General features: G+C 37.1%; 1 protein-coding gene across 4 annotated transcripts in view; it reads right to left on the minus strand.

The window, feature by feature from the left end:
- WWOX (WW domain containing oxidoreductase) overlaps positions 1-25,445 on the minus strand; it is a 474,241-nt gene that overhangs the window by 447,093 nt on the left and 1,703 nt on the right. For all 4 annotated transcript variants that reach the window (XM_074550819.1, XM_074550821.1, XM_074550820.1 and 1 more), the window contains exons 2-5: positions 24,673-24,737; positions 23,363-23,420; positions 22,671-22,849; positions 6,626-6,732 (exon numbers count right to left, since the gene is read on the minus strand). In XM_074550819.1, coding sequence (XP_074406920.1) covers positions 6,626-6,732; positions 22,671-22,849; positions 23,363-23,420; positions 24,673-24,737 — 409 coding nt within the window. The remainder of the gene's footprint in view (positions 1-6,625; positions 6,733-22,670; positions 22,850-23,362; positions 23,421-24,672; positions 24,738-25,445) is intronic.

Here is a 25,445-nt window from a genome sequence, read left to right on the forward strand (position 1 = left end):
TTTCCTAGACTTCAAGATAGACTGGAATCCACAGAAGTGTGAAATAGATTATAGAGAGTAGTGTATTCATGCTTCTTCTTCCTTCTTCTCTATGGGTTTGGGTGGCATTTTATAATTGGGCAGAAAAGTCCTCATTGGAGCCTCTTTGGGATCAGTTATTGGGTTAAAAGGGAAAATAATCCAGGTGTCAGCTCTTAATTGGATAGTTTAGTCTTAAAAGACCTTGTAACAAGAGATTGTTGGCCATTTTGTGCTTTCTAAAGAAGAGCTGCAGAACTCAGGGTTGTGAAGCAGTTTTACTGATAAGAAATAATAAACACCTGAGTCTGAATGTGAACTGCTCTCTCAAGTGCCTTCAATCCAGACCCAGAGAAACCCATACTCCTGGATTTGGGCAGGGATCAAGGTCTAAGGGTTACCTCAGGTTTGGGGGCTGGAAGCTGATAAGGGCAGCATGTCCCAGTGGAACAAACCCTGTCCCTGCAGCAGCAGCAGGCAGGGCACCCTGGGAGGGCTGGGCTGCTGGATTCATCATGATAAATAATCAAACTCTATCAGTTGTATGTATCCATACAGCACCAGTGCAGAGCTAACTGCAGATGAAAATCTAAGTGTGAAACAGCTCAGCTGCAGCCAGTACATCAACTCTGCAAGTAACTGCTATCAGTATTCAGGAGGATGCCCAACCCTGAAAGTTAGGGGCTTAACACATCTGCTATATAATTCAGACTCTGTTTTACAGCAGTTTCATTACTAACCATAAAAACTGTAACAGTGGAACTGTATAAACAAACTGAACAGTGTTTTTACTGTAAAACATGAATGTAATATAAATATTTGCCTTTTCCTTTTCTCAGCATCTGTAATGAAATCAAATTCATGCCATATGTTTATGGTGTACCAAAAAAAAAGATCTCAACAATCCATCCATGTAGATGTTGATTGTACTGTTCCATGTTTTTAACTTCATGTGGGGGGATTTTTAAGCATCTGTATTTGGAAAATAGCTTTGCAGCACACATCACTCTCTTAAGGTTTCTCAAATGAGCAGATTAATCACAGAAACTTACTGAATATTCTTAAATATTATGGCCAAAATCTGGTCATACATTCATATTGGCCCCAATGAGTTGCTGCCAGCAACAGAACTGGGTAATGTTTATACTGTCAATTCTCCACGAGTAACATACGGTCTGATTGCACTGCAATTAGTTAATTAAAAGATCCCTTCGTTTCAGAAAAATCTGGATCGCATCCTGAAGAATTAAAAAAAGGCTTTATACTCAGCAGAGGCAATAATTCTTTAGTTGGAGTGTCCACAGCTGCAAGTGAGACAAGTTGATGCAGGTTTTTTTTATTGCATTACCAGTTCACTTAATACAAGATCCTGCCCCTTCCTGCAAGGCCTTTTCCCCACAGCAAGGTTTGGATAACTCCCTTTAACATGATTCTTCAGTATGGGCACTGCTCAACCACTGGAAAATGAAATATGTCCATATTGCAGGCCTTTCTAAGTGTATATTACACTGTGATAGCATGTGAGCCAGCAATACAGAGTTTAGGATATCCTGCTTTGAAACAAGACAAAATAATAACAGAATATTGGAAGTAATAGTCACAGAAATTCATGTGCTTTTCTTGTAGGGTATTCTGAAATATATCCTATTTTGAGGATTATTTTTAAGAGCTTTTATTCAGCACCACTTAGAACCCTTTCATTCTGTACTAACAGACTGTGGTTTTGGTCAGCATTAACTACATCTCCAAAGCCATCTCCTAGGCAGTCTCCAGCTTTTCCCATAAATGGAAACCTGTCACTAACCATGAGGAGGTTTGCAAAAAATTCTAAACCAAGGACAGCAGTGGAGACCAAACACTTTAAGGGAAAACAGAGCCCCTTCCTTGAGGGGGAAACACACACAGTGACCACATGAAAACTGAAAACTGCTGCCCATGGACTGGCAAACATGCCCAGTTTGCTTCTTCTCTTTCTGCACTTCACAGGATCACAACTGGAATACAAAGACTCACTTATCAGGTTTTAATTTCATTCAGTTACTTAATCAGCAAGAATATAAATCACTCCTTCAGTGAAGAATACTTCAGGGGAAAGGAATACAGCAAGGAGTCATGTTTGTTTGGTTGGTTTTCTTCACAGCTTTTCTCTCTTCTCTTGTCACATCTCTACCTTGTGAGTCTCTACTTAAAAAGCAAAGTCAAATGTTCTTCTTACAGTTTAATCTAATCTTTAATGTAGGTTTAACATTGAGGAATAATCACCAAAGAAACATTATACTTTTTATGAAATATTAAACTTACAATTTATCTTTTAATATGTACTTCAAAGACTATTTGACAGGAATAAATAAATGAGAGCTTCTTGGCAAGAAAAGCTGTGATTTATGAAATATTTTATTCATTCATATTCTTAAGTATTTTCTTGAGAATACCACTAACATCTGGAGCTACGCACTCTTATCCAAACATTCTGCTCATACTCAATTAGAAAATTATATCAATAATAATGTAAAATAAATTACCTAGCCTCTCTTCCTGGAGCATAGATTTCCATGTTTGTCAGAGCAACTATGTGTACAAACAGCAGTGTAGTGTTTTTCATTAAGCCTCAAAGTCAATTAAGCTACGAATTGGAACAATCATTCCTCCTTTGCAAAGTATTGATATTTTTCTTGGCTGCTTTCAGGCCTTTTCACTACTCAAGGAGAGATTTATGTTTGACAATTTCTTTCTGATTAAAATGAATCATAACTCTAGAATTCTAATTTCCTCTTTTCCGAGCAAGAAATTATCAAACAGTTTTAAATTGATATTGAACGTCATCGTGCATGAACACTCATTTTCCAGATATCAAATGGAAAGCTATACTGATCTCTCTTTTTATCTGCTGCCTTTACACACTTTCTCTTCCTTTTTCTGTCTATATAAATGCATGTGTATAAACATTAGATTGCACCAATATAATCAACCATACCCCTCCATAAAAATTATATTTGATAGACCAGCCAGACCAATCACATTAAAACTTGTCACAATGCTTTACACAAGGCAATTACCCTTGATTTGCAATATTAGCAAAATTCTGCTATCGTTTAGAAAGAAAATAACTGGAATACTTCAGGTTGCAAACAAATGTCACTTAACCAAAGTAATTAGCAAGTTTATATGGGTAATCCCCACTCAAATGGCTCAAATCCCCTATAAAACAGCTCTTCAGGCATAAATTGTTACAAACAAAGTTCTCTAGACTTGTCTACAGCAGCCAGTTAAGATCAGTTTTCATTTGCTTTTTAAACATAATGGCAGCTAATCTGAAAAAAAAATCTTATTTTCTCCAATTATTCCTGCTTTTTTTCTCTAAATCTTAACAATTGGATTTTCCCAAGCCATTTAGCCATCCCATTTTGTCTTTATAAACCTGATTTTCAGCTTTCACTACAAGCAAACTGAAACTGCATTTTTTGCCTAACAACTGATTTCCAAGTACAGCAGGCCCAGAGCAGAGAGGTGTTTCTGCAGACACTCTGTGGCATTGCAGACAGGGATGTCACAAACAGACTCACTAGGGGACCCAGCTGGGTGGTTTTCATTAATACTGTTATTTTATGTACGCTGTACTTTATTTTTAAATGCTGCATTACACTAGGTTTGATTTGGTTTGGGTTTTTTTTTGTTGTGGTTTGGGAGAGGTGGTGGTTGGGGTTTTAAAAATTACAGGTTTTTCCATATTTATTTCAAGTTCTATTTAATACGGCCCATCAATTAGATAATTGTATCAAAATTTGAAATAACAAGTTGTTCTGTTGCACACTTTTAATTATCTTCTTGCAAAGTATGTGGAACTCTTTTGTATCTACAAAGAATGGAAAAAGAAATATTCTGTGTCCAACATCTAAACCTTGAGTACCAAATACTGCCCCACAGAAGAGTCAGCAGAGGGTACACACTGCTTTTGGTAATATACATGTTTTTATAGAAATACCACTTAAATTACAACAATTTATAGTAAAATTCCACACTTAGGACAGGTAAACACACTAGAACTCCATCTGTCAAGAGTTTGGAGTTTTTTTGTTATAAGAGCATATTTCATGCAAATGAAGTTTGGGAACCCGGTTGAAGAGTAGGAACATATTTATCAGATTTCTTCCCCTCAAATTACTGGAGGAACATTGTATTTAATAGTGCAGCTCAGAGATACAATCTCAAAGATCTACAAGAAAACATAAAACAAGTGGGTAGCACTATTGTACTGAAAATCCTACCTGAGTACCATGAACATGAGGCTTGGTGAGGCTGCAACCTAACCAGCTGTATTTTTCTTTAAATTGATTCCAAATTGAAAAGTAAATCAACTTCCTTTCAATAATTTTGCTTTCCCCAGGAACAGAGGAGACAAAATTCTGTGCATGCTTTGAAGCTCTTTCTAGCAGAACAGTTGCAGCTGCATATTGAGAATTCATCTCAATCAGATGCAGAGGTTGTTGGTATTTTTTTAAACTTTTTCATTTTTAGGAAAGGATTTTCAATTAACAACTTCCTGTAGTTACACCTATAAGCTAAAAATTAATATTTTACATCCATATTTTAATATTAGAAGCAAATCAGTCAAATTAATCTTTGTCTCTTTGTTTTCAGTAGCTGATTTTGGGGCTGGATTTTGTGTTTATTTTCCTCAAGACTGCTTACAATTTGATGTAAATTTTAAGCATCTTGTAATTCATCAACTAATTCTCTCCTGGTTACACACTCCAAGTAATTAAAGTTCAGTAATAACTTATTCTTTCTGCTCCAGCACCTGCATTTCATTTGTTTATTTTCCCAGAGTCATAAATCTGAGGGACTGTCAAAGTGCCATAATATTAGTGCAATAATCAAAGTTAATTAGTCCCTCTCAATAAACAACAACAAAGCCATTACAAAGATGCATTGAAGGTTTTCCAGCTACCAGTTTACAGATGAGACACTTTTTCTGAACAATTAGAATTTGAAAACTGTTAGTAAATAAATGCAGGGTTTCTGAAGTAATTTGACCTTCAATGTTCTTCATTCAATTAACAACTCATTAACTTTGGGTGAGATAATACAGGTATTTAAGACAAGTATTCTGAACTCTCATTGTCTTCAAAGTGGTCAGAGATATGGTTAGGATTAAGAGGGTAATGGGATATTTTTCAAATAAAACATGTTCACCACTGCCTAATTTTAGTTAGATAACACCCATAGAAACAGCCATATTTAGCTGGACTGGGACTATCAAATTCAAACAGAGTATCACCAAATCCAGTTCTATTGAAAAAGAATAGACACTATGCTGGCCTCTATTGAAATTCTCTTGGAATTCTATGCTGTTTTAATAATTATTTTTTAATTTTAAAAAATTAATTTTTTAAATTTTAAAAATAAGAGAGTTTTAATGGGATGAAAGCAGCAAGGAAGACATTTTTCCCAACCAACCCTTTACTGTAAATCATTCATATGATCTGGGCAAGAGACAAAGGCCTAAATCCAAAGACTGATTCTTCATGAAACTTGTGGTTACAAGAATTAGCAATATTGAAAGCATCACTTATATGGAAATACACATAAATAAGCACCATTTGTTTTGCATTAATAAATATTATAATTATCTTTAGACTACTTATGTGTAAATATTAATACTACTGAGTGCTCTCCCATGTCATCTGGGAGCAGCTGAAATACTTTGAGAGCTCAGGAAATAAAAGCAAAACAGTCATGACTAATTTTAGCTGGAAAGAAATAGAAATCCAAGAATCTGATCCATTGGTCTTTTATTCATTTAAGTGTAGAGATGTCACCACATTCTCTCATGGAAGTCAGCAGTCCCAGCAAGCTCAAACAAAAATAGCCTGCAATCCTTGCTAGCAAATAAATGATTGTGGGAGGAATAAATTAGGACAGCTGAATATATTTTAATTAAGGCCTTAGAAGATGATTTAAAAACCTGGAGATCAGGGAAAGGAATCAAAGAGCAGCAAGGCAATAGATGGGACTGAAAAGCTGGTGTTTGTGTGAGAAAAATGGGAGAAAAATGAAAGAAAGTGGGAAGAAGGTAGAAGGAAAAAACCACTGTGACAACCTGGCAGCAGGGCTGCAGAGCCTGACGAACTCAGAAAAGGAGAAACATTCTTGTGTTTGAAAAGTCCAAAAATGACCGTCTGAAATTTCTCACTGAACAAAAATTACGGGCAAAATAGTGGCTGTTTTGGAGGACTGTGTCCATCCTCCTTTGGGTAGTCATTCACCTTGGTTCTGGAATGTCCTTTCCTATGAACCAAGCCTCAGTGATTCTTCCAAACTTTTTTTTTTCCCTTACAAAGCATGCATAAACAACATGGATAAGAGCACATCAAGCCTTGCAGTCCAACACACTCACAAGGAACGAAAAACCTCCATCACCTCATGCACCAGCGGCTGAGCCAGGCGTTACCCAGTAATAAGTGATTTACCCAATAAATCACTTTTTACTCAGACTGTGCCATGCGCCCATGGATCGTGGCAGTGCTGTGTGTGCCTGCTGGCAGTGCCCAGAGGATGTCAGACCTTGCAGAGCCCAGCCCCGTGCTGGGCACTGATGTGCACTCACCCATTCCTCCAGGATGCGCTGCACGGCCGCCTCGCCTCGCGCCGGGCTCCTGCAGGCCAGGATCACACACGCCCCATGCAGGGCCAGGGACTTGGCAGTTTCAAAACCTAGGATAAAACATGGGCCTGATCACAAACACATCCCAGGACCAGCACAGAGATATAAAATTACCTGAAAACATGAGCCACATATGCTACCTGCAGTCTGGTGACCTGAGAGCCACCTGGACTCAGCTTCTAAGAGCACACATGAAAAACACAGACACCTCAATTTGATCAGGTCTTCTAGACAATAATTGTATTATTTTGTGCAAAACAGGTTTGGCATCTTCAAAAAACAGACTCAACTTCTCAGCCTACTAGTGTTCTCAGCTGTTGGAAGGGCAGGACTGGATGTGCTCCTTCCTTGTCTGACTGTGAACAATGTGCCACACAGAGAGACAGCAGAGCCACTGTGCTGGCAACTCCATCTGGAAATGGAGCATCCAACATGGGCTCAGGGCTCTCTAGATGCACACTTGGCCTCAGAGTCATCAATCTGAGGACCACCTGTGGCAGGGGGAACAAAACGTTGTTTCACTGTTCAATTCACTAATGAAAAGCTGCATAAAAGTCGGTCCAAAGTAAACTTCATTAAATGGGAAAAAATCTGTGAGAATTTACAACAGGAGATGTGGACTTTTGGAGAGAGCAGAATGCCCATGAAGAGCAGAAAACTGAGCCAGAACCTGGGTTTCCACCAGGAGTGAGCTACCACATATTTGTGATGCAGTTAATGGTATCACTGGGTGTCCATCTCCATGGAGAACTGTGCCAGTGACAGGAATTGCCTTCTAGCTGAAAGAGGCATAAGACAGCTTAATGAGTTCAATTAGAAAAGCCTAAACTATGAAAGGAAGAATCAAACTGAAATGCCCAATAATCTGAGTATGAGAAGAATTCAAAGAGAAGAGGCATTTGTTTTAGCTTTATGACATTTAAAGCATGTTCATGATTTCCTGTTAAAAACTGTTTACCAAGAAGCCTATGAAGATGGGCTGTCTCACTTCCAAAACACCCTGCAGCAACAAAATCCAGTTACAGCACAAAACATAACTTACATTATAAAAACAACAGACACCAAGACAAATTTATACAATTTTCTGCAATTACATACTTACAGTATTTAAGTCCAAGCAATTTTCCTGTATCTCCTTTAAAGCTATTCACTGCACCAAGCAACTTTAATTACCTGGATAATTCATTGCATGCACATGAATTCAGCTACAGCATATGCAAGATTTCCCTTGTTCCTAATTCCACTTTAAGCATATTTAACTAGAATTTTTCATGTAACTAATGTAAGAAGTACCATTAGCTAGCTGTTATGCTTCTTGTTTTGCACAAGAATACTTATTTTGACTAGCTGACTGTATTATTAAAAAGTAGTTGAAATGCCTGGGAATAGTTTTGTTACTGTTAAACAAAGATTGAGAGCTGGTGGCCAGATTAATTAGCAAAGCATGATGATGTTTTGCTAACTCTACCCCATGTCACACTGTGCAAAATAATCAACTGTGCAAAATATTACATTCTATGCCATTCTCCCCTGTAGTTAATAACTTCATACTCATTACAAACTAAGTCAGTTACATGCTGTGATTTTAGTTCATTTTATGCCATCTCAACTCTTCCCTGCAAATGTGGAGAGCAGTGTTAAGCTCTTCTCTTTGGGATGTCCTTGCTCTTCTCTGAGCTTCAAAGAGTGATTCTTCACCTTTAGGCAGACATGTTCTGATCTTTACGTGAAATCATGTGCTAAAAATCCTCCACCTGAATGCTGTCCCAGGTGAAGTGCTGACATGTCTCCCCATCAGACACATTTTAAACTAATTCACAAACACTCCTGCACTTAATTTAGGACAGATACACATGCAACGTCTAACTGGAACAGCTGAAGGAGGAGTTTGGAAGCACCTCAGTATCCAAGTCTTTTTACAGCTTTAGCTCTCTGATTCTTCTGCAACAATTAATGTTTCTTTCTTCCCCCCTAGTATCAAAAAGCTTAGACAGATAAAGCTTCCCTTTTTCCTTAGCTTCTAGTAAGCTGGAAAACATTTCCTGTCAGATTCACTGTGTTAAACTAAGTCTGTCAACAGCATTTGTTCTTCAGCAAAATGCAGCTATATTTTCAATATACAGTAAATTTTAAAACCTCTGCCTAACACATGGATTGAGTGAAGTACAAAACTATTTAAACTCCATAAATAAAAATCTTACCTCTCTATAAAAACTACCATTGACTCACAATCCACATTGAATGTGGTTTCATACACCAAAGTTAAACCACAAAGATCATAAACACCCAGGCAGTAAAACCTTGAAAAAAATCACGGCAGGGTTACATGGGAAGAGAAGCCTAAATAACTATGTAAGGGATGTGCACAATTAAGGAACCAGAGCAACCTTAATGCTTAATTACAAAAAAACCTTAACTATAAAAGTAACTCTGTGGACTTCAAAAGAAGTAAAGATTTTCTGAATGCTTCATTTAATCTGAGACTTAGGGACACAGCCCTTTCACAGTGAGGGGACACTAACAGCAATGACATTGGTTTCTTTTCCAAAAAATAAGTGATATTCTCCAGGGGTGAATCTTCCCTGTACCACAGCACCAGGCTATTGCAGAGCTACTTAACACAGGTAAAAGAGACAGCACAAGTTATACACTAGTTGTGGGGGTTTTAAAAATAGGGAAAAGTACACTAGAAAAACAGCACAGAATTACAGACTTGGGCATCAAGGTCAACCAAATTACAAGGAATAAAAGAGACTCTTCCCCAAATGTGACAGGAGAATAACATACTTAACTAACATCCACTTTGGAAAAGTAATCACTGCATTGTATGAGTATTTAAATAAACTATTTTGAGCAAATGTTTTATAAAACTAATTTCAAGCAATTGCCCTGGAAATCTCAAGTTTGTGCTGAGATCAACTACTCTGGCTGCTGGTGCTGTGGCTGAACGAGCTCTAATCCGACACTCAGAAGTGAAAATCCTCTTTAAGAATAAGACACACATGGGGATAAACATTATGGCACCAGCTAACCCAAAGGACTGGGAGCAGAACTAACAAGAGAGCTACAAGCACATGGGATTTGCTAGACACATTTAAAACCCTTCAGCCCTTCCTTACACCATTTGTTCATAAAGACTCAGAAATTAGCACTCAATTTCATTCTTCATCTTCCACCATGATTGTTCTATACTCTCACATTCCTGGCTATCTGCAGTGACTGCTGCCACTGAGTTTTGGTGCAGATTTTCAGCTAATGGTGTCAATTAAGAAGCAGTTAGCATCGCTCAATTAATGCCAGCTACACTGTGTCAACACACACCAGATGAGAACAGGGCTCTGTCCAATGGTGCAACCTCCTCTATAAAACACAGAAAAGGATTCACTGAGTGGAAAAGTATTTCAGCTATTTCTTGTTTAAACAGAGAGCATACAGTCCACCAATCAGGGGGGACATTTTGTAAAGAATTTGCACCAGGCCATCACATGCTTTAAAACATTGCTTTATTTCAATAATAAGGAGGTTTGAATACACAAGAAAAACTCAAAAACATTTCAGACAACAGCAAGTTTTCTTCAGCTTCTCTGCCCAAATACCTTGGAGCTGTCCCTTAAAACACATGTGAAACACAATGATGTCATCCTTCTTTGAACAGCTCAGTTCTCAGTGTAAAAGCCTACAGGGTTTGCTTGCAACAAACAGTCTTGAAAACTCAAAATAGACTCTCATCCCAACTGCTGCATCTCAGCAGACAGACTGTTTTCTGATTCTGGGGACTCAAGAGAACTACATATAAACAAAAAAGATACTTGTGTCCTAGACATCACTTAGATTTCTTCAAATCTGGAAGACCTAAACACCAGTGAGAGTGGATCAGTCCATCTTACTCAACACTTCCTCAGAACAGGAGTAAAGATGATTAAAATGGGCTACAGATAAAGTGATAAAGAATTCTTTTCAGGCTGAAACACTGCAACACTGAGGTGTGATTTAGAGAAGAATCTTCTGCAACTGGGATCACTGCTGCCTGTGCTGGTGGATCCAGAGTGCAACATCCAACAGAGCTCTCAGAGGCACATGCAGAACATCACATCTTTGACAAACTCACACCTTTCACAGCCAAAAAAGCACCACACATTCCAAACCAGGACTGCTTGGCCTCATCCACTCTGCTTCAGTACAGATATTTAGGATAAAATCCTAAAATTCAACTTGCTCCAAATGCAAGTTTTCAAGCAACTAAAGCACTAAGCTATTTTAAGAGACTCAATTTAAAATTAGCAATTCCCATGGAATACTAATGCTGCCTTTGTTCCCATGTGTTTACAGGCACATGGCAATGACACATACTGATATTTTTCATAGCAAAGTGTGATTTTATATGAAAGATACATCCTGCCTCTCCCTTTGTGTGTAAATTGGACAAACGTGTTTTTCTTGGAGTCATGAAGCACAGAAAAAGCCAACACAAACGAAACAGGATGAGTAATGCACTGGTTCTGTTTTCCATCTAACCAACTCAAAACTATGTACTCGTTACACTTTTTTGCAATACACTTCCCTGGGTAAGGCCAAGTTATTCTTAACAGTAAGTGCACTGCTTTTGTCACAGACAAAACCCCAAAATATCTGGTTTGCTCTGAAGGGAGCACTACACTAAACAAACATTTTAAAACACCCTTAAATTAATGGGATTATAAATATCTGTTGCTGTAAAAAATTTAAAATGCATCATTTGAGGGTAAGAAAGCTGAATTTGTGATTGATGGTGCTGCAAGCAAGAACCCAGCACAGGGACCACATCAGGCATATACATCACAAATGTGCTGCAGCTGAGAGCCATGGGGCTGCAGCCAGACCTGGTATCTGCTCCAGCTCACTGCCCAAAGACATCCACCAACCCAACTCAACACTGTCCTCACACCAGACATGAAGGAAGCTGAGATTTGAGTCCTCTGAGCTGTTTCACCCAACCCTGATCAGAATCTCAGCTCCCCAAAGGTCCCACAGCAGATCCAAACACGTGCTGCTGATCCTTCACGGTGCAGAGGAGCCACTTCCCAACATAAACACACAAACTCTGGAATAACAGCCAAGGGCTCCAGCCTGGAATGAGCCCTGGAGTGGGAATGCACACGTTAAATCCAGAGCCAAGCTACCCCTCATGCCCCAAAGTAAGATCATCTTGTGTCAAAGCAATTCCCACTAACCCCTAAAACACAAGGAGATACTGCTCAGAGTAACTGTGCTTTTCAGCTGAGTTAGAGTGCCTTAAAGCAGCTGATGGAAACAAAGGGAGACAAAACCAATACTGGAATTTTATACTAAACTGCAGAGATCATCCCAATCAACATTCCCAAGTCATCTAAATGCAAACAGGTCCTGTAAAATGCCTGAATAAAGGAACAGTGGCCAGGGATTAATCTGAAGGGAAGAAAAGGAGAATCAGAGATAAGAAGTGAATTTTCTATCAAATCCCAGCTCTATCTTTCATACCTACTCCTTGCTTTAGATGCACATCAATGACCAAAAACCACAGTCAAAAAGAGTTCAGATTTGCATCTTCCATTTCAACGAATCCCAAAGTTCTGTTTAGATAAAATACACTCCTTTAAAGAAAAACCTCTCAGCCTTCATGGTTCATATTCATTTTGCATTTCTTAATCTGTTACAGGATCATGCTCCTACCAAATCACAACAAATTTTTACTGAATATTTCTTAAGTGTATTGTTTAAGTCCAGTGGCCATCACATCTGGAACTGGGGATTATTCTGTTTGAACTTTTTATTCTCAGTGTTTTTTCAAGCATAGAATAAATTCATGTTTTCTTTAGATTGTCTTTAAAACTGATTGTGTGGCTTCTTCCAGGCAAGGCAGCCAGTTTTCCTAACACAATTACTGTAATTAAAAAAAAATCCAAATTTAGCATTTGGCTATATAATTTAATGTTTACAGAGAATTTATTAAAGAGTTTATTTTTCTGTTTGTATACAATTTCTTTCCATTTTAACAGGCAACATATCATGAAGGCAGACAGGCATCTGAATATGACACAGCTCAACACACAACTTCACATTTTCTAAACAGAAACAACCTTTCCATCTGAAAGTGAATTTAAATGTATTGTTACCAAGTCAATTCAAATACCGTTACACACATTTTAAAAGAAACCTGAAATAGCACTTTGTCTCAAAATAAGCAGAACTTACTATAGTGTGACTCATATTCTTTATTTTAGTAAAAACCCTGAATTATTCAGAATTATAAATGCTTATATTCGTAAGGGATAAAAAATATTTTGTTAGACTGTAGTTATGTTAACACACCACTTCTATTTTTACTGCAAAATAAACACTTCCAAATTAAACATTTAACTGAAATCTGGAATAGCAGAAAACAACAGAGCTGCCCATAATGTAAGTCAACATCAAACCAGCACCTTGATGAAACCTGGATCAGGTCTGAGCAGTCAAATTTGCTGTGACATTTAGGGCACTCCAAGTCTCAGCAGCAATTACTCCTGAAGGTTTGGCAGCTGTGGGATAAGTGACCAGTTCCTTTGTTTATTTGCTTAAATAAAGCCAGTCTATTTAAAAACACCAGTACTTGAATACATTATTAAGGAAATAAATAACATTTCTGTGCATGCTGTTAATCAGATTTTTAAAAAAAGTTTCAAATTCAGAGAAATAGGGTTGATAAACTTGTCTAAAGCAGCTCTTTTGGCAACACAAGAGTTTTTCCCACCAAAGCAAAAATGGACAAAAAAAGCCAGAAATTGTCTAGTTTCTTTTCAAGTACACTTCTGTTCCTCTGTTAGCCAACACTATCATAGGTTTCTGTACTGCTGAGCTGAGCCCTAATTAAACATAATAAAAAAATTTAGTTGCATGTTTTGAATCTCCTTTTGGCAAGTACAACAGTGCAATGTTAATAAAAGAAGTAAATTCAATAAAGAGGAATACTTCATCCAAGGCAGAATAATTAAAAGACATACTGTGCTGTCAGCTAAAGTGCTAGATCCTCCCAGCTTTAATCTCAAAGTCATTTCATGAGAAATGTTCACAGTTATGTAAAGATACAGAGAAAGTGCTACAACATAAACTGGACCAATTTTTTTTTCTTAAAACAAACTTGGTATTTATTTATATCAGTTACACAAACAGTGAAAGATTTTAAAATGCACACTAGACATTTTACAGATAAATAATAAAACAAGGTTCTGTCCTAAAAAGCTCACAGTTCAGCTCACAAAAAAAAAAAAAAGATATCTATGGGAATCAAACATACAGAGCCAGGTCCTGTTCTAAGGAGCTCACATTTTGTATCAGCGGAAAGGAACAGACTGAAAATTAAAACAACACTACCTGATTTCTGGCCATGCAAGGCAATTTGTTTGTTTGGCAGCAAAGGAAGAGTTTTATAATAAAAGAGTCATTTGAGGATCCTGCAGAAGGACCTGAGTACAGGAAAGATGCATTCACTGGTCTCTATTTCAAACCTGGCAAACCTTTGGGTGTGCTTTAAACTACGAAGGGAAGAGGGAGGTGGGAAGCTGTTATGTAACTCAAATGATCCATCATGTGCTTCCAACACACAAAGTAAGGCAGGAGATGGAGTTCTGAAACAAAAGATGGAGAATAAGAACAGTATTAACAAAAAGTGTCCATACACAAAAGCAAGGAGAATGGATAACAAGCAAGAATTAGAAGGCAGTTACAATGTAAGGCCATGGGAAAAAAAAAGAAAAAAAAAAAACAAACCACAATTAAGACCTCTTTGCCACACCTTCAAGAAGTGCATGAAAACATGCCATGCATCTTCCCACAGCAAAATCAATTTGTGTCTTTTTAGGAGATATTTAAAATCTATCTGCTAACCGCTGGAACACCAGCAGCCCACCCAAGAGCTCAGTGACATCCATCCTGTACAGCAAAGGACCAATAACAGTTACACATTCCAGACCAAGTTTTTTCCTCTATTCTATTATGAAGCCTCTCTCTGCCTTACGTTCCAGGTACACAACTTTTTGTTTTGCCAGAGATGAGTGTTTAAAGTGCCAGATGCAAAGAGCAGAACCAAGAAGGCTCAGGCTCTATTCCCTGCACCACAGACTCAATTCAGAAACAGACACAGAGAGACACCTTCCCACAGATCACAATCTCCATTCACTCATGATGCCAAAAGTGTGCTGCCAAATAGGTCATGCACGTTTTTATGCAGTCCTCTTTGCTTAGCAAGGCACAAAATAATCCAATTTTACCTTCAGATTAAAAATCTTTAAGCAAGAGTAAATTTGTACCCCTCAGCATCTGCTCACAGCTGGACACAGACCCAAACAAATAAAGCTTCCTTAAAAAAGCTTTTTTAGTTGCTCTATTTTCTACTATTAATATATCTTAATTACTCTCTGCTGAAGAATTAGAATAGCATTCAGAGAAATATATATTTTATCTTGTGACAGAAAAATCCAACTCCCACTTTAAACTGGAATACAGACAAATTCTGTAAACGTGGGTAATTTACTGCATCCATACACTGCTCCATAAGTAAAATAAGGCTATTGATACATTTTTCAAAATCTTAAGTAGCACAATCAATGTCTAAAATGTGCATATGTACAGAAGCAGGACATGCTGCTCATGCTTGCCAGGGGCAGGAGAGGAACAGAACCAGAATCTCTGAATGCATGTGACAGTGTCTCCTTCAATTTGGTTGTCATACAGGAGAATTAGAAAACCTCCTCACAAACTTTTAAACTGTAATTTTTTGCTCAAAGGCAGCATTTTGACTAATCACCACAAGAGAAAAGTGCCCCAGAAGTTTTATGATTTTGATTTTCATATCAAAAATAAAGGAAATCCAATTAGAGAATGTATTGTGTTAAAGCTACTTGGATAAAGAATAAATAATGAGGAGGCACCAAATGTACCTTCTGCAAAGATAACAGAACCTGGGAAAAATATTTTAAAAAATCTAACCGACCTTAATTGTTTGTAACCTTGAGTGAGAGTGCACGAACAAGATTTCAATAAATACATCCAGAACTGAACTGTGACAATTCCTTTCTCACACATATTATTTCTATCAAGAAAGTACAACAACAATCAGAAAACCTAATTTCACCAGGATCTTTAACACAAAGAAGACATTAACTATGAATAGGAACTCAGGAGCCGTGACTAAGGTAATTATCATTAATTGAAGGAGAGGAAACAAAGTGTATTACTATGAAACTACTCAGATTTGAAGACAGACTATAGGGAGTTTTCTGAAGCAACAGATGAAGTACTGAAATCCACACTGTAGAAGTACAGCAAAAAATCAAAACCAGCTGGATATTACAGGAACAAAAATACTGAGGTTATGTAGCTAAACATAAAGCTACAGCAATCTCACATATTAAAATGACAAGCCAACAGAATAAATGGAAAAAGGAGAAGAAAAAAATCTCCAAAGAAAAATAAAAACAAGAGAAAGGCTTAAGAGTGTAACACATAACCTAAAAACTGCAATACCATTAACTAATTTTAAAAAGGAAGACAAAGGTACTTTTGTTTTTGATGGTCTTCCCTTGAGAACTCCAGAAAGAATGTGACATTTGACAAATTTATTTTCTGTCTTTTGTTTAAAAACTATGTATTGTAGACTTTAGGATGAGTGCAAGATCAGCTCCATTCTCACTGTACTATTTTTATTCTCTAATTCAGACAAAATTCTGGCATCACAAATTCTGAAGATCAAACTCCTTTTAATCAAGTCAGGATTTTGATCTTTGTCTTCCCAGGTTTTCACCTATCTCCTTTCACTTCCTTCTTGGTAGGGATTTACTGTTTCAGACCTGAGTTTCAAGACCTTGTAACACTTTGACACAACCAAGCATGAGAAGCATAAAAAGGACACAGGATACTGAAATCCTTCCTTCTTGTGCACCTACTTAGCATAGATGTAATCACTAAAAATTTCTGCTAGTAAGACAAGAACATCACATTAATGTACATCTAGAGACTATAACTAGAATTGTAAGCATCTAGAAAAGCCCCTACATGTTTCAGAAGATCCTGTCATTAGAAAATAAAATGCATTTAGCAAACTCTTCCCTCTCCAGCATCTAGCACATATTCCTAAATAATACAAATGTACATGTATGTGTTCAAACAATTCTTGAAGCACAATGAGTTTTCAAAACATGAAGACCCAAAATGATGCAAAGATTAATCTCAATGTTGCAGCAAAACAAACTGAATCATGCAAAAAGTCTTTTCACCTCTGGACTATGAAGTATGCATAAAATAATAGAAAAAAAAACCTTTTCAAAATTCAATATTTCAAAAGACAGAAAAGCAATCAAGCTGAACAGTCTTTCTAGCTCTTGCTAAGAAGTATCACCTAGGAAGGCTCCCTGTTCTACAAATATGTTTTTCCTCTGTAAAAGGAATACCTGAAAGTACAACACAGGCCCACAGCTCAATCCCACCCTTTGTGAAAATATTCCCTTACAAGCAGTAATCATTATTGAACCTTTTAGCCCAGATGTAATTTCTTACATGTTACAACAAGTTTCACATGCACTGTGAATTTCAGCCAAGGTTGATGAAGTTCAATAACTTGGCTAACCAACCATGTGTACTACTCATTACACAAGTAATAAATAGATTCATCAAAATGGACATGGAAAAGCAGTATGAACATCTGACACAATTTTCAGCTTACTCAATAAGAAATATAAATTACAGGAAGTCCAAGGGGACCTCTTAATATTTACAGTATGTTGCAAGTAAGCAGTGGAGCCTTATGTAAAGCAGAGCAATATTAATATTCCACAATATTAAGGCACAGTTAAAACAGAGTGATGGCACTCATGGAAAACTCACTCACTATTACCTGCCATAAATTTTAAGAATACAATTCTGTAAGTTAAAGAGAACCCTCTTCTATTAATCCAATTGTGAAAATAATACCTATTAGTGGATTTTTATTTGTGCAAACTAGATCAGTACTAACTCCTGACTGACAGCTACAAGCATCCCACAACAGAAGGAGTTAAATAAAAGTTCCACCCCAGAGGCACAAAGCCCTCCATAAACTGTGCTTTTCTACAGCAGTTACCCCAATAGTCTACTCCAGCCAAAAATACACTTCCTGCAAGACCCAGGCTCTCCTGGGAAAGCACTGTACTCCCATTCCTCAAAAAACTGGTACAACAAAATTCATGCCTGCAAAGGTCTGGACTTCCACAAAGGAAATGTCTGGGGAAAAAATAGCTGAGTGTAAGTTTAACTAAGAAGTAAACACCAAAACTTCTACACAGGCACCAACATTTTCATGTTAGTGCTACTCATGGGGTGTAAGATAATTCATGATACATGGAGCCTAAAATTCACAAAAAAATCAAAATATACATCAAGGAACAGCTCCTCCCTGATTTTAAAAGCCCAATAAATATGAGAAATTCCAAAACCACACAAGAAATCATAAAGTGAAGCTGAAACTCCAGGCAGTACAGCAAAAGACAATGAACATATTTAAGACAGACTAATAAAAACAAGCACTCAGTGATGTGTGAAGGGTCTGTTTAATTCCCCCCATATGATCAGAGTTTGACTTTAATAAGTAAAACAGAAAAACTGTTATAATCTATTAAAATTAAATGGCCAGACATTGAAAACAATTTCTTATATCATAAAGCAGATGTTTAATTGAGATAGATTATAAGCACATTTCCCAACCTTTTGCACCAGTGTGTCACAAGTTGCTAACACTGAAGTTCTGTACAAGAAATAAGAGAACCATGGTAACCTCTCACACCAAATGTATATGCACACCAAAATCTTACTGGAGCAGGGACTCATCTTTTAAGCACTGATTTAGCACCTAATCCACAGTTTCTCTTCTTCATGGCACAGAAGTGCCAGGAAAAAAAAAAAAAAAAAAAAAAAAAAAGATCATTCCAACAAAACACTCAACAAGCCACATTGTGGCTGGAGCTTCTGGATTTTTTTCGCCCTCTGAAAAAAACCTAAACCAGTTGTTTTGGGCATCCCTTCCAAAAGCAAGGCTTCTTTTGACCTTCATCTAGCAGAAAAATCAGAATCCCAGTTTGAGCAACTGCTTGTGTGTGACTGTGTCAATACAGTTTTGTGATAAAATCTTGGAAAAGCATTAAGAACACCCTGCTTTGTGGAATCTACCTGACTGGACAGAACAGACCCATTTTGCCCTTCCATTATATATTATATGTTACATTCTGCAACACCACTTGCACTTCACCACTCAGACACACTCCAGTCACTGGGTTAGATCCAGTGCACCTGACACAGAAACCAGATCCCATCACAGGCCCATGGTCATACATGATCCTTAAAAACAGACAGCAATTTTTATATAAGTCAGAAAATTAATAGTGTATTAGCTACACAACTGCCTCGCTGATACTAAAACCAAGTTAAAGTATTTTTTAAGAATGCATTATTTAATATTGCTTACACACACAGTTGGAAATACCACATCTCTGTGTAAAATTCAACCTAGAGGAACTGCTGACACTTTTATAAATTTACAATTCTTGCCCTAATAATTAAGAACACAAACAACAGAACTACAAGACCATTTCCTAAGAACAGCATTAAGCTTTTGTTCAGTATTTTCAAAGAGCAACACAGACCTCTGCTGGCAACACTGGGGAGCAGGAATCAGCTCATACCAGCAGCAAGCTGGGGCAGATCTTTCTCTATAAACTCACGTTGAGACCTTTAAACATAAAAACAACAGTCAAAACTGCACACACCTTCAATTCCTCCCAGTGGAATAAATCTTACTGACAACTGACAATTTACACTGCTCATGTTTAAGTGTACAGAGAATATGTTTTTAAAACCAGACTGACAGCACAAGACTGAAGCGTTCAGTAAGTCTGTCCTACTTCTTTTTAATACACCAGTTTTACTGCGACCAAAAGTTACCTCAACTTTCTAATGTGATATTCAGACTAAAATGTTGATTGAGCTTGAAAAGTAGATGAGAAAATGTTGTCATCTTATTGCAGGGGTTCCATGCTATTATCTCCTTACCACAAAAGTTTCATACCTTCCTGGTGTTTCTCATGGGCATCTCCTCAGAGCACTGACTCTTTCTTCTTCACAAAGCAGCCACCAACTCCAGTTCCCTTTTTCTCAACCAGCCACCCCACTCTTTTATAGCATCTTCTTCTCATAGGTTACACCTGCAGCCTGTTAAAGTCAGGGCTGCTGCTGATCTTTGATAATTCGCCCAGCTGCAACTCCTTAGGGGTAAGATTGCTTTCTACACTATCTTTATTTTCTTACATTCTATCCCCCTACAAGAAAAGAAACCCTAAAGAATACTTGGTCTGCACTGTCAGAAGAAAAAGCTTCAAAAATAAAAAAAAAAATATTTCACTAATAACTCTTGAGCTCCTAGGACCTCTTTGTATTGTAAGAACAGAATCATTTGTTAACCTTTTCCAAGCTGCTAATCAAAAATTAAGTGTTAATAAATGCAATTCTTTAGTAGTTTTTCCCCTCACACTTTGCACAGCAATTTTAAGGATTAAGTTAAGAAAGTGGGTGTATAATCTAGAAAATTCTTACAGACCACTTTCCTAATCAGGAAAGAAAAGAACCAGCACAGGGCAGACAGTGTCCCTATTTACAGACATGTTAAGTTAATGGCAATGAAGCAACGTGTGACACCACTAAAATCCTAAAACTGCTGAAGGCATCCAAAGTATTCCCTCAGTAACTAAACAAGCATCTCTATTTTTCAGAAGTTGAGGAGATTTTTCACCTCTAAGGGAAAAAAGTGCTCCTGAGAAGCAAGATATAAATCCCAGTATTAGATTCACAAATAAAGTGAATTAAGATATCATTCCATCTTTGCTGATCTGTTTTTAACATTGCTATCTTAAAGCAGAGTATATGGATGAATAAAAACATCACTTATGTGTTCATCCATCTTTCAAGGGATTCTCAGCATTTCCCAAATTTTATCTTGAGCATCCAGCAATGCAGTAATTGAAAATGCATTTTTCTGACTGCAGTCTACCAAGTTACAGCTTGATCTTTGTTCTACCCATCCCAAAATGAAACATTTCTCAACAAATGGACAGACACCATAGCTAGTTATTTTCAAATATACCACTGAAACTCATTTGGACAACAATCAAAGGGTTCAGTTATTTTTTTTCCTTGCAATATTGAGTACAAATGCTCAACAAGTGATACACTATTTTTATATCTCTTTCTACTTTATGGACAACATTTCCCTCAAATTATTTATGCTTACCTTTAAAAGAAAACATTTTGCTGCTCTGAAATCACAGGAATTGTTTACGCCTCAAAATACTCAGGGAGGAAACTATTGCCTCCAACAGACATAGAAAATTTAAAGGGAATATCTACAGCACCAAATGGAGCACAGCATTGAAATCCTAAACTAACTGCAAAAAAAGCTCCAAAATTGGTAAGAGTCCCCTTGAACCAGCTAATGAATCCATGGTCTATGGCAACTGGTAGGAAATATCAGACACTGCATAGGACTAAAGCAGCACTAAATGCAATGTGGTATGCAAGAGTTTTGAGTTCTACAGGCCCTAATACCATCTGGATCACAAATTTGCTACCTTCATATTTATGGATCCTTTATGGCAAAGCAAAAAATATTTCAAGCAAGGATATGATTGATTACTTGTGACCAATCCAGATTATAAACTAAGGGAGAAACATTGAAAAAAAAATTGACAAAACCATTGTGTATCTTGGATTAATCTTTTGCCATATTTGAAACACCTCCCACTGATTCAGCAAGGCTGAATTGCAGCTCTGCTCCTGCTGAAGGCAAATCCCTTTGAGCCCAGGTAACTCCTGCAATGTTCAGATATTGCACAGTTGCATAAAGAGCAAATTGTACTGCTGGGTGTAATGTAGAGAAACGCTGCAACAAGAATTTGGAACACAAACCTCACCAGAAAGCCCAAATTCATTGAGACAGGTAAGTACAACACTTGCTGCCCAACAGCAGTGCCAATCTGTAGCACACATCAGGCAGGGACAGCAGGATGACACTGCAAGGCACAGTGAAGCCCTAAATTCTTCATGTGACTCCTGTGCAGTAACAGTCCCTTAAATAAATAAGAAATAAAACCCAAGAAAACTCAGATTGGTAAGCTCTGTCATTTTCCAGAACATCTTCAAGGATTTCCAATGTCCTCAAAAATGCCTTTAAGTCAAAATTCTGAACTAAACTAAAAACCACCAAATAATTTGCATAAGGACTCCTTCAATATTGATGTAATTCCATCACAAAGAAAAATGCAAAAAACAAAAGGCAACAAAAGATCAACAGTTACCTGAATCTCTCACTCACCCACTATAGAAGCAGTAATATTTAACAGATATCTATAAAAGCTGGGTCTGAAAGGACTGATGAACCTGTGATAACTAACAGGGATTACTGAAGGTCATAAATTGTATTTCCTTGAAGTAAAGAAGCATTGAGTAAAATATCCTGACACAAGTTCATCATCAAATTCACTTGAAAGTACCTTCAGAGGTACAGCTTCCTGGGAAAATCTAACCTGAATTTACTTGCTAGCATAAGGAAGTCTTTCTGAATCCTTTACCTGAACTGCCCTGCAGCCATAAAAACCTCAGTCCTTGTCCAAGCCACCAAGATCATCAAAATAAAATTCCCTTTTCTTTCACAGCCATCCTTTATATATTTCCATAATGTTAAATGCCTCCATCAATATTTTTCTAGACAAAAATCAATTGTTTCAGCACTTTCCTGTAGCTCTCCTATAAGCTCATAATTCTCCACAGATTTTTAAAAACACCTTTTAACTAGTTGTTTTATATGAAAAAAGTGCAAAGCAAGTTTAAAAACCAAAAATACAGAGATATTTAAAAAAGCAAGTAGGCAGTAAGCCAAAGTTTGCCATATTTTACCTTCTGTGCCATGTTAACTTACCTATTCCTGAATTGGCTCCTGTGATTATTGCCACTTTGCCACTCAAGTCACGGCCCTGCAGAATTTCCATTGCAGTACTGTTCCCATCATATTTCTGCCTAGTTGTAGGTTTTACTGGGTTATCTTCTACTGTAAAGGCCAGTCTTGGGTCAAGGTAGGTAGTCCTTTTGTTTATGTGGCTGCAAAAGAACACAAAAACTCAACTGTTTGAATGCTTCTGTTCCCGGCATTTAGATTTTAGATGTATTTCAACCACTGCTGTGTGCAATTCCAGTGGATTATTCAGATTCCCAAAAATCAAATTTTTTTTCAGTTTGGCTGAAATTATCCCAATTATTTTTTTTAATCAAACTTTTTTCCAGTTGTGACAGCATCTATTAATAATTTTATTTACATACTTCACAAGCCATTCTGAACTTCATGTGAACGCCTGATATAAAAGGCAGAATTTTGTCAGGGGAAAAAAGAAAAAAATCTTTACATTAGGGAAGATCATGTTATCTTTTATAGCAAGTCTATAAAAGGATGCCACACTTGCAGACACTGCAATATCTGCATTTGGATTCTGAAGCTGCATTTATTAATCTTTTTGTCTTTCCAGCTGATATTGTCACAGTCTCATAACTCAGGAGGCTACTCAGCATGTAACCCAGCTGTCCTCCTTCTACAGACTCCACAATTTCAGTACTTACTCTACAAAATAGACTTGTCCATTTTCATCAGTCTCCTGCTCCCATCCATATGGCAGATCTAGGAAGCACATAAAGCATTAACTTTATTCTCAGGCATTAGAATACTCTTCAGTTTGAAGTTTAAGTGATTTCTCAGAGTGATGAGACAATTCTGCATTATTTTCTGGAGGTGGTGCAGTTACCTGCTGCCCTTGAGTACAGACCTTGACAGAAGGATTGCTTCCCTAATCACACACAATTGCTCTCTCATGGAAGCACAATACACAGAAGATCTGATACAAGTGCAATGGCTGGCAGATTGAATATAAAGACAGTCTAAAAAAATCTTTATAAAGATTATTTCATGTTATAGCACAAAAAAAAAAAAAAAAAAAAAAAACAGCAAAATGCAACCATGCTTCCAAGCACATAGAGATCTATCCTACTCCCAGTTCAGTATCTATCCCTGCTAAAATAAATAGCAAAAGCATAGAGGAAAAGTTAAATGTAACACATACCAAAAGCTGAAAGATCAGAGCCCTCAAGTGGGCATGAATGAGATACAATAAATCAAACCTAAATGATTCAATGAAGTTAGAAGGACAGATAAAAGAAAAATGACAAATCTTTACATAACAAATTCTTATATAAAAGATTCTACAAAGGTAGTTAACAGATGGCATTCAGAGTATTTCTAATCTTAGCTATTTCTCTTAGACTGACTGAAGACTTAGTGAAAACATTCCACTTACAGTCAGATTACCAATGCCAACAGAAACATGGCCTGCCAACAGCGTGGTGTCCCCAGGTACAGAAGCTTCTGGAAAGATCTGATTTAAGGCACTGACCCAAGGTCCTTGAGAAGATTTTCCTCTGGAAGTGTTCTGCAACACTGCCTGCCTTCTGCTCTGGCACAATACTCAGTTGGGCTGGGGAAAATGAGAACTAATGGGGTTTCCTTCTGTGCCAGGGATACTCCTTGATGAAATACATTCTTTGAAGAATATAATCCAGCCATAAATATTATCTGATGCACACCAGGAGCACAGAACTCCAGCTTTTGACTATGCTTTATAAGCCACCCTAAAACAAACTCTGTAACCTGGAATTAGCACTTTGGTTTGTGGAGCAAAACAGGAAAGCCATAAAACTGCAAAGTGATCAGTCTGCACAGACACAATCACAGAGGTAAAACCCCACTGAAATCAGCCATATTCTGCAAGCTCAGAATCAGTGACAACTAGGAGATCACAATGACATCAGTCAGAGTTTGTGGAGGAATCAGGTGTTTGTAAGATAATGTCAGTTCATTAGAAAAGTTTAACACAAACCTCCTGCAACACGTTTCCTCTTGCCAGACTTAGGATGTTCCCACTGTGTTTTTTCTTCTAGGTGGCTGCAGAAAAAGAAAAAGTTTAAGATTTTTTAAAATTGTCTAATAATCTTTCTGGCATAACCAAAAATATCCCCACAGTTCTGAAAGTAACTAACCAGAGAGCACAGGAGTCTATAAAAATTCAAATAAATGTTTGACTTCCAATCCAAGTTTTGTTTCTTATAAGGAAAAAAAAACCTCACTTAAAAATAACATCAACAGGCTCAAAAAACACTTCAAAAATATAATGATCCTTGGCAGGAGCAAGGAAGAAAGAAGCAAGAAAAGAATTTATCACCAGCTAGTAATAATAAGTCTTCAAATTACAGAAGCACCTTTACAAATCAATATTGTTAGGCAGGAGTTTTAGAAAGATGCTTTTGAAAAGTTTTGAAAGAAAGGTGCTTTACAAAGGTTACTTACAGCATACTTTATAAATCAATATTGGAGTTAGGAGTTTTAGAGAATATAATATAAGTTGGATTTCTATGAGCAATTGTAGCTTTGGACAAGTAAGTTTATCCCCAGGCCTTGACTAGCAGGATATTTATTTAATATACATAACCATGGTATCCTACCTTTTCTTCCAATTCAGAGACTTTATTCATTTAAATCACTAGCAGGATTAAAATACTCCATCATAAGATTTCCTGAACTTTGCTTGTGGAATAATAAGCAGTCATGTGCACATAAACAAGGTCTTAAAATAACCAAAGTGCTGAAATCGAG

Source organism: Zonotrichia albicollis, chromosome 13 (genome assembly GCF_047830755.1).
Source record: "Zonotrichia albicollis isolate bZonAlb1 chromosome 13, bZonAlb1.hap1, whole genome shotgun sequence".
In the NCBI taxonomy this organism is placed as follows: Eukaryota; Metazoa; Chordata; class Aves; order Passeriformes; family Passerellidae; genus Zonotrichia; species Zonotrichia albicollis.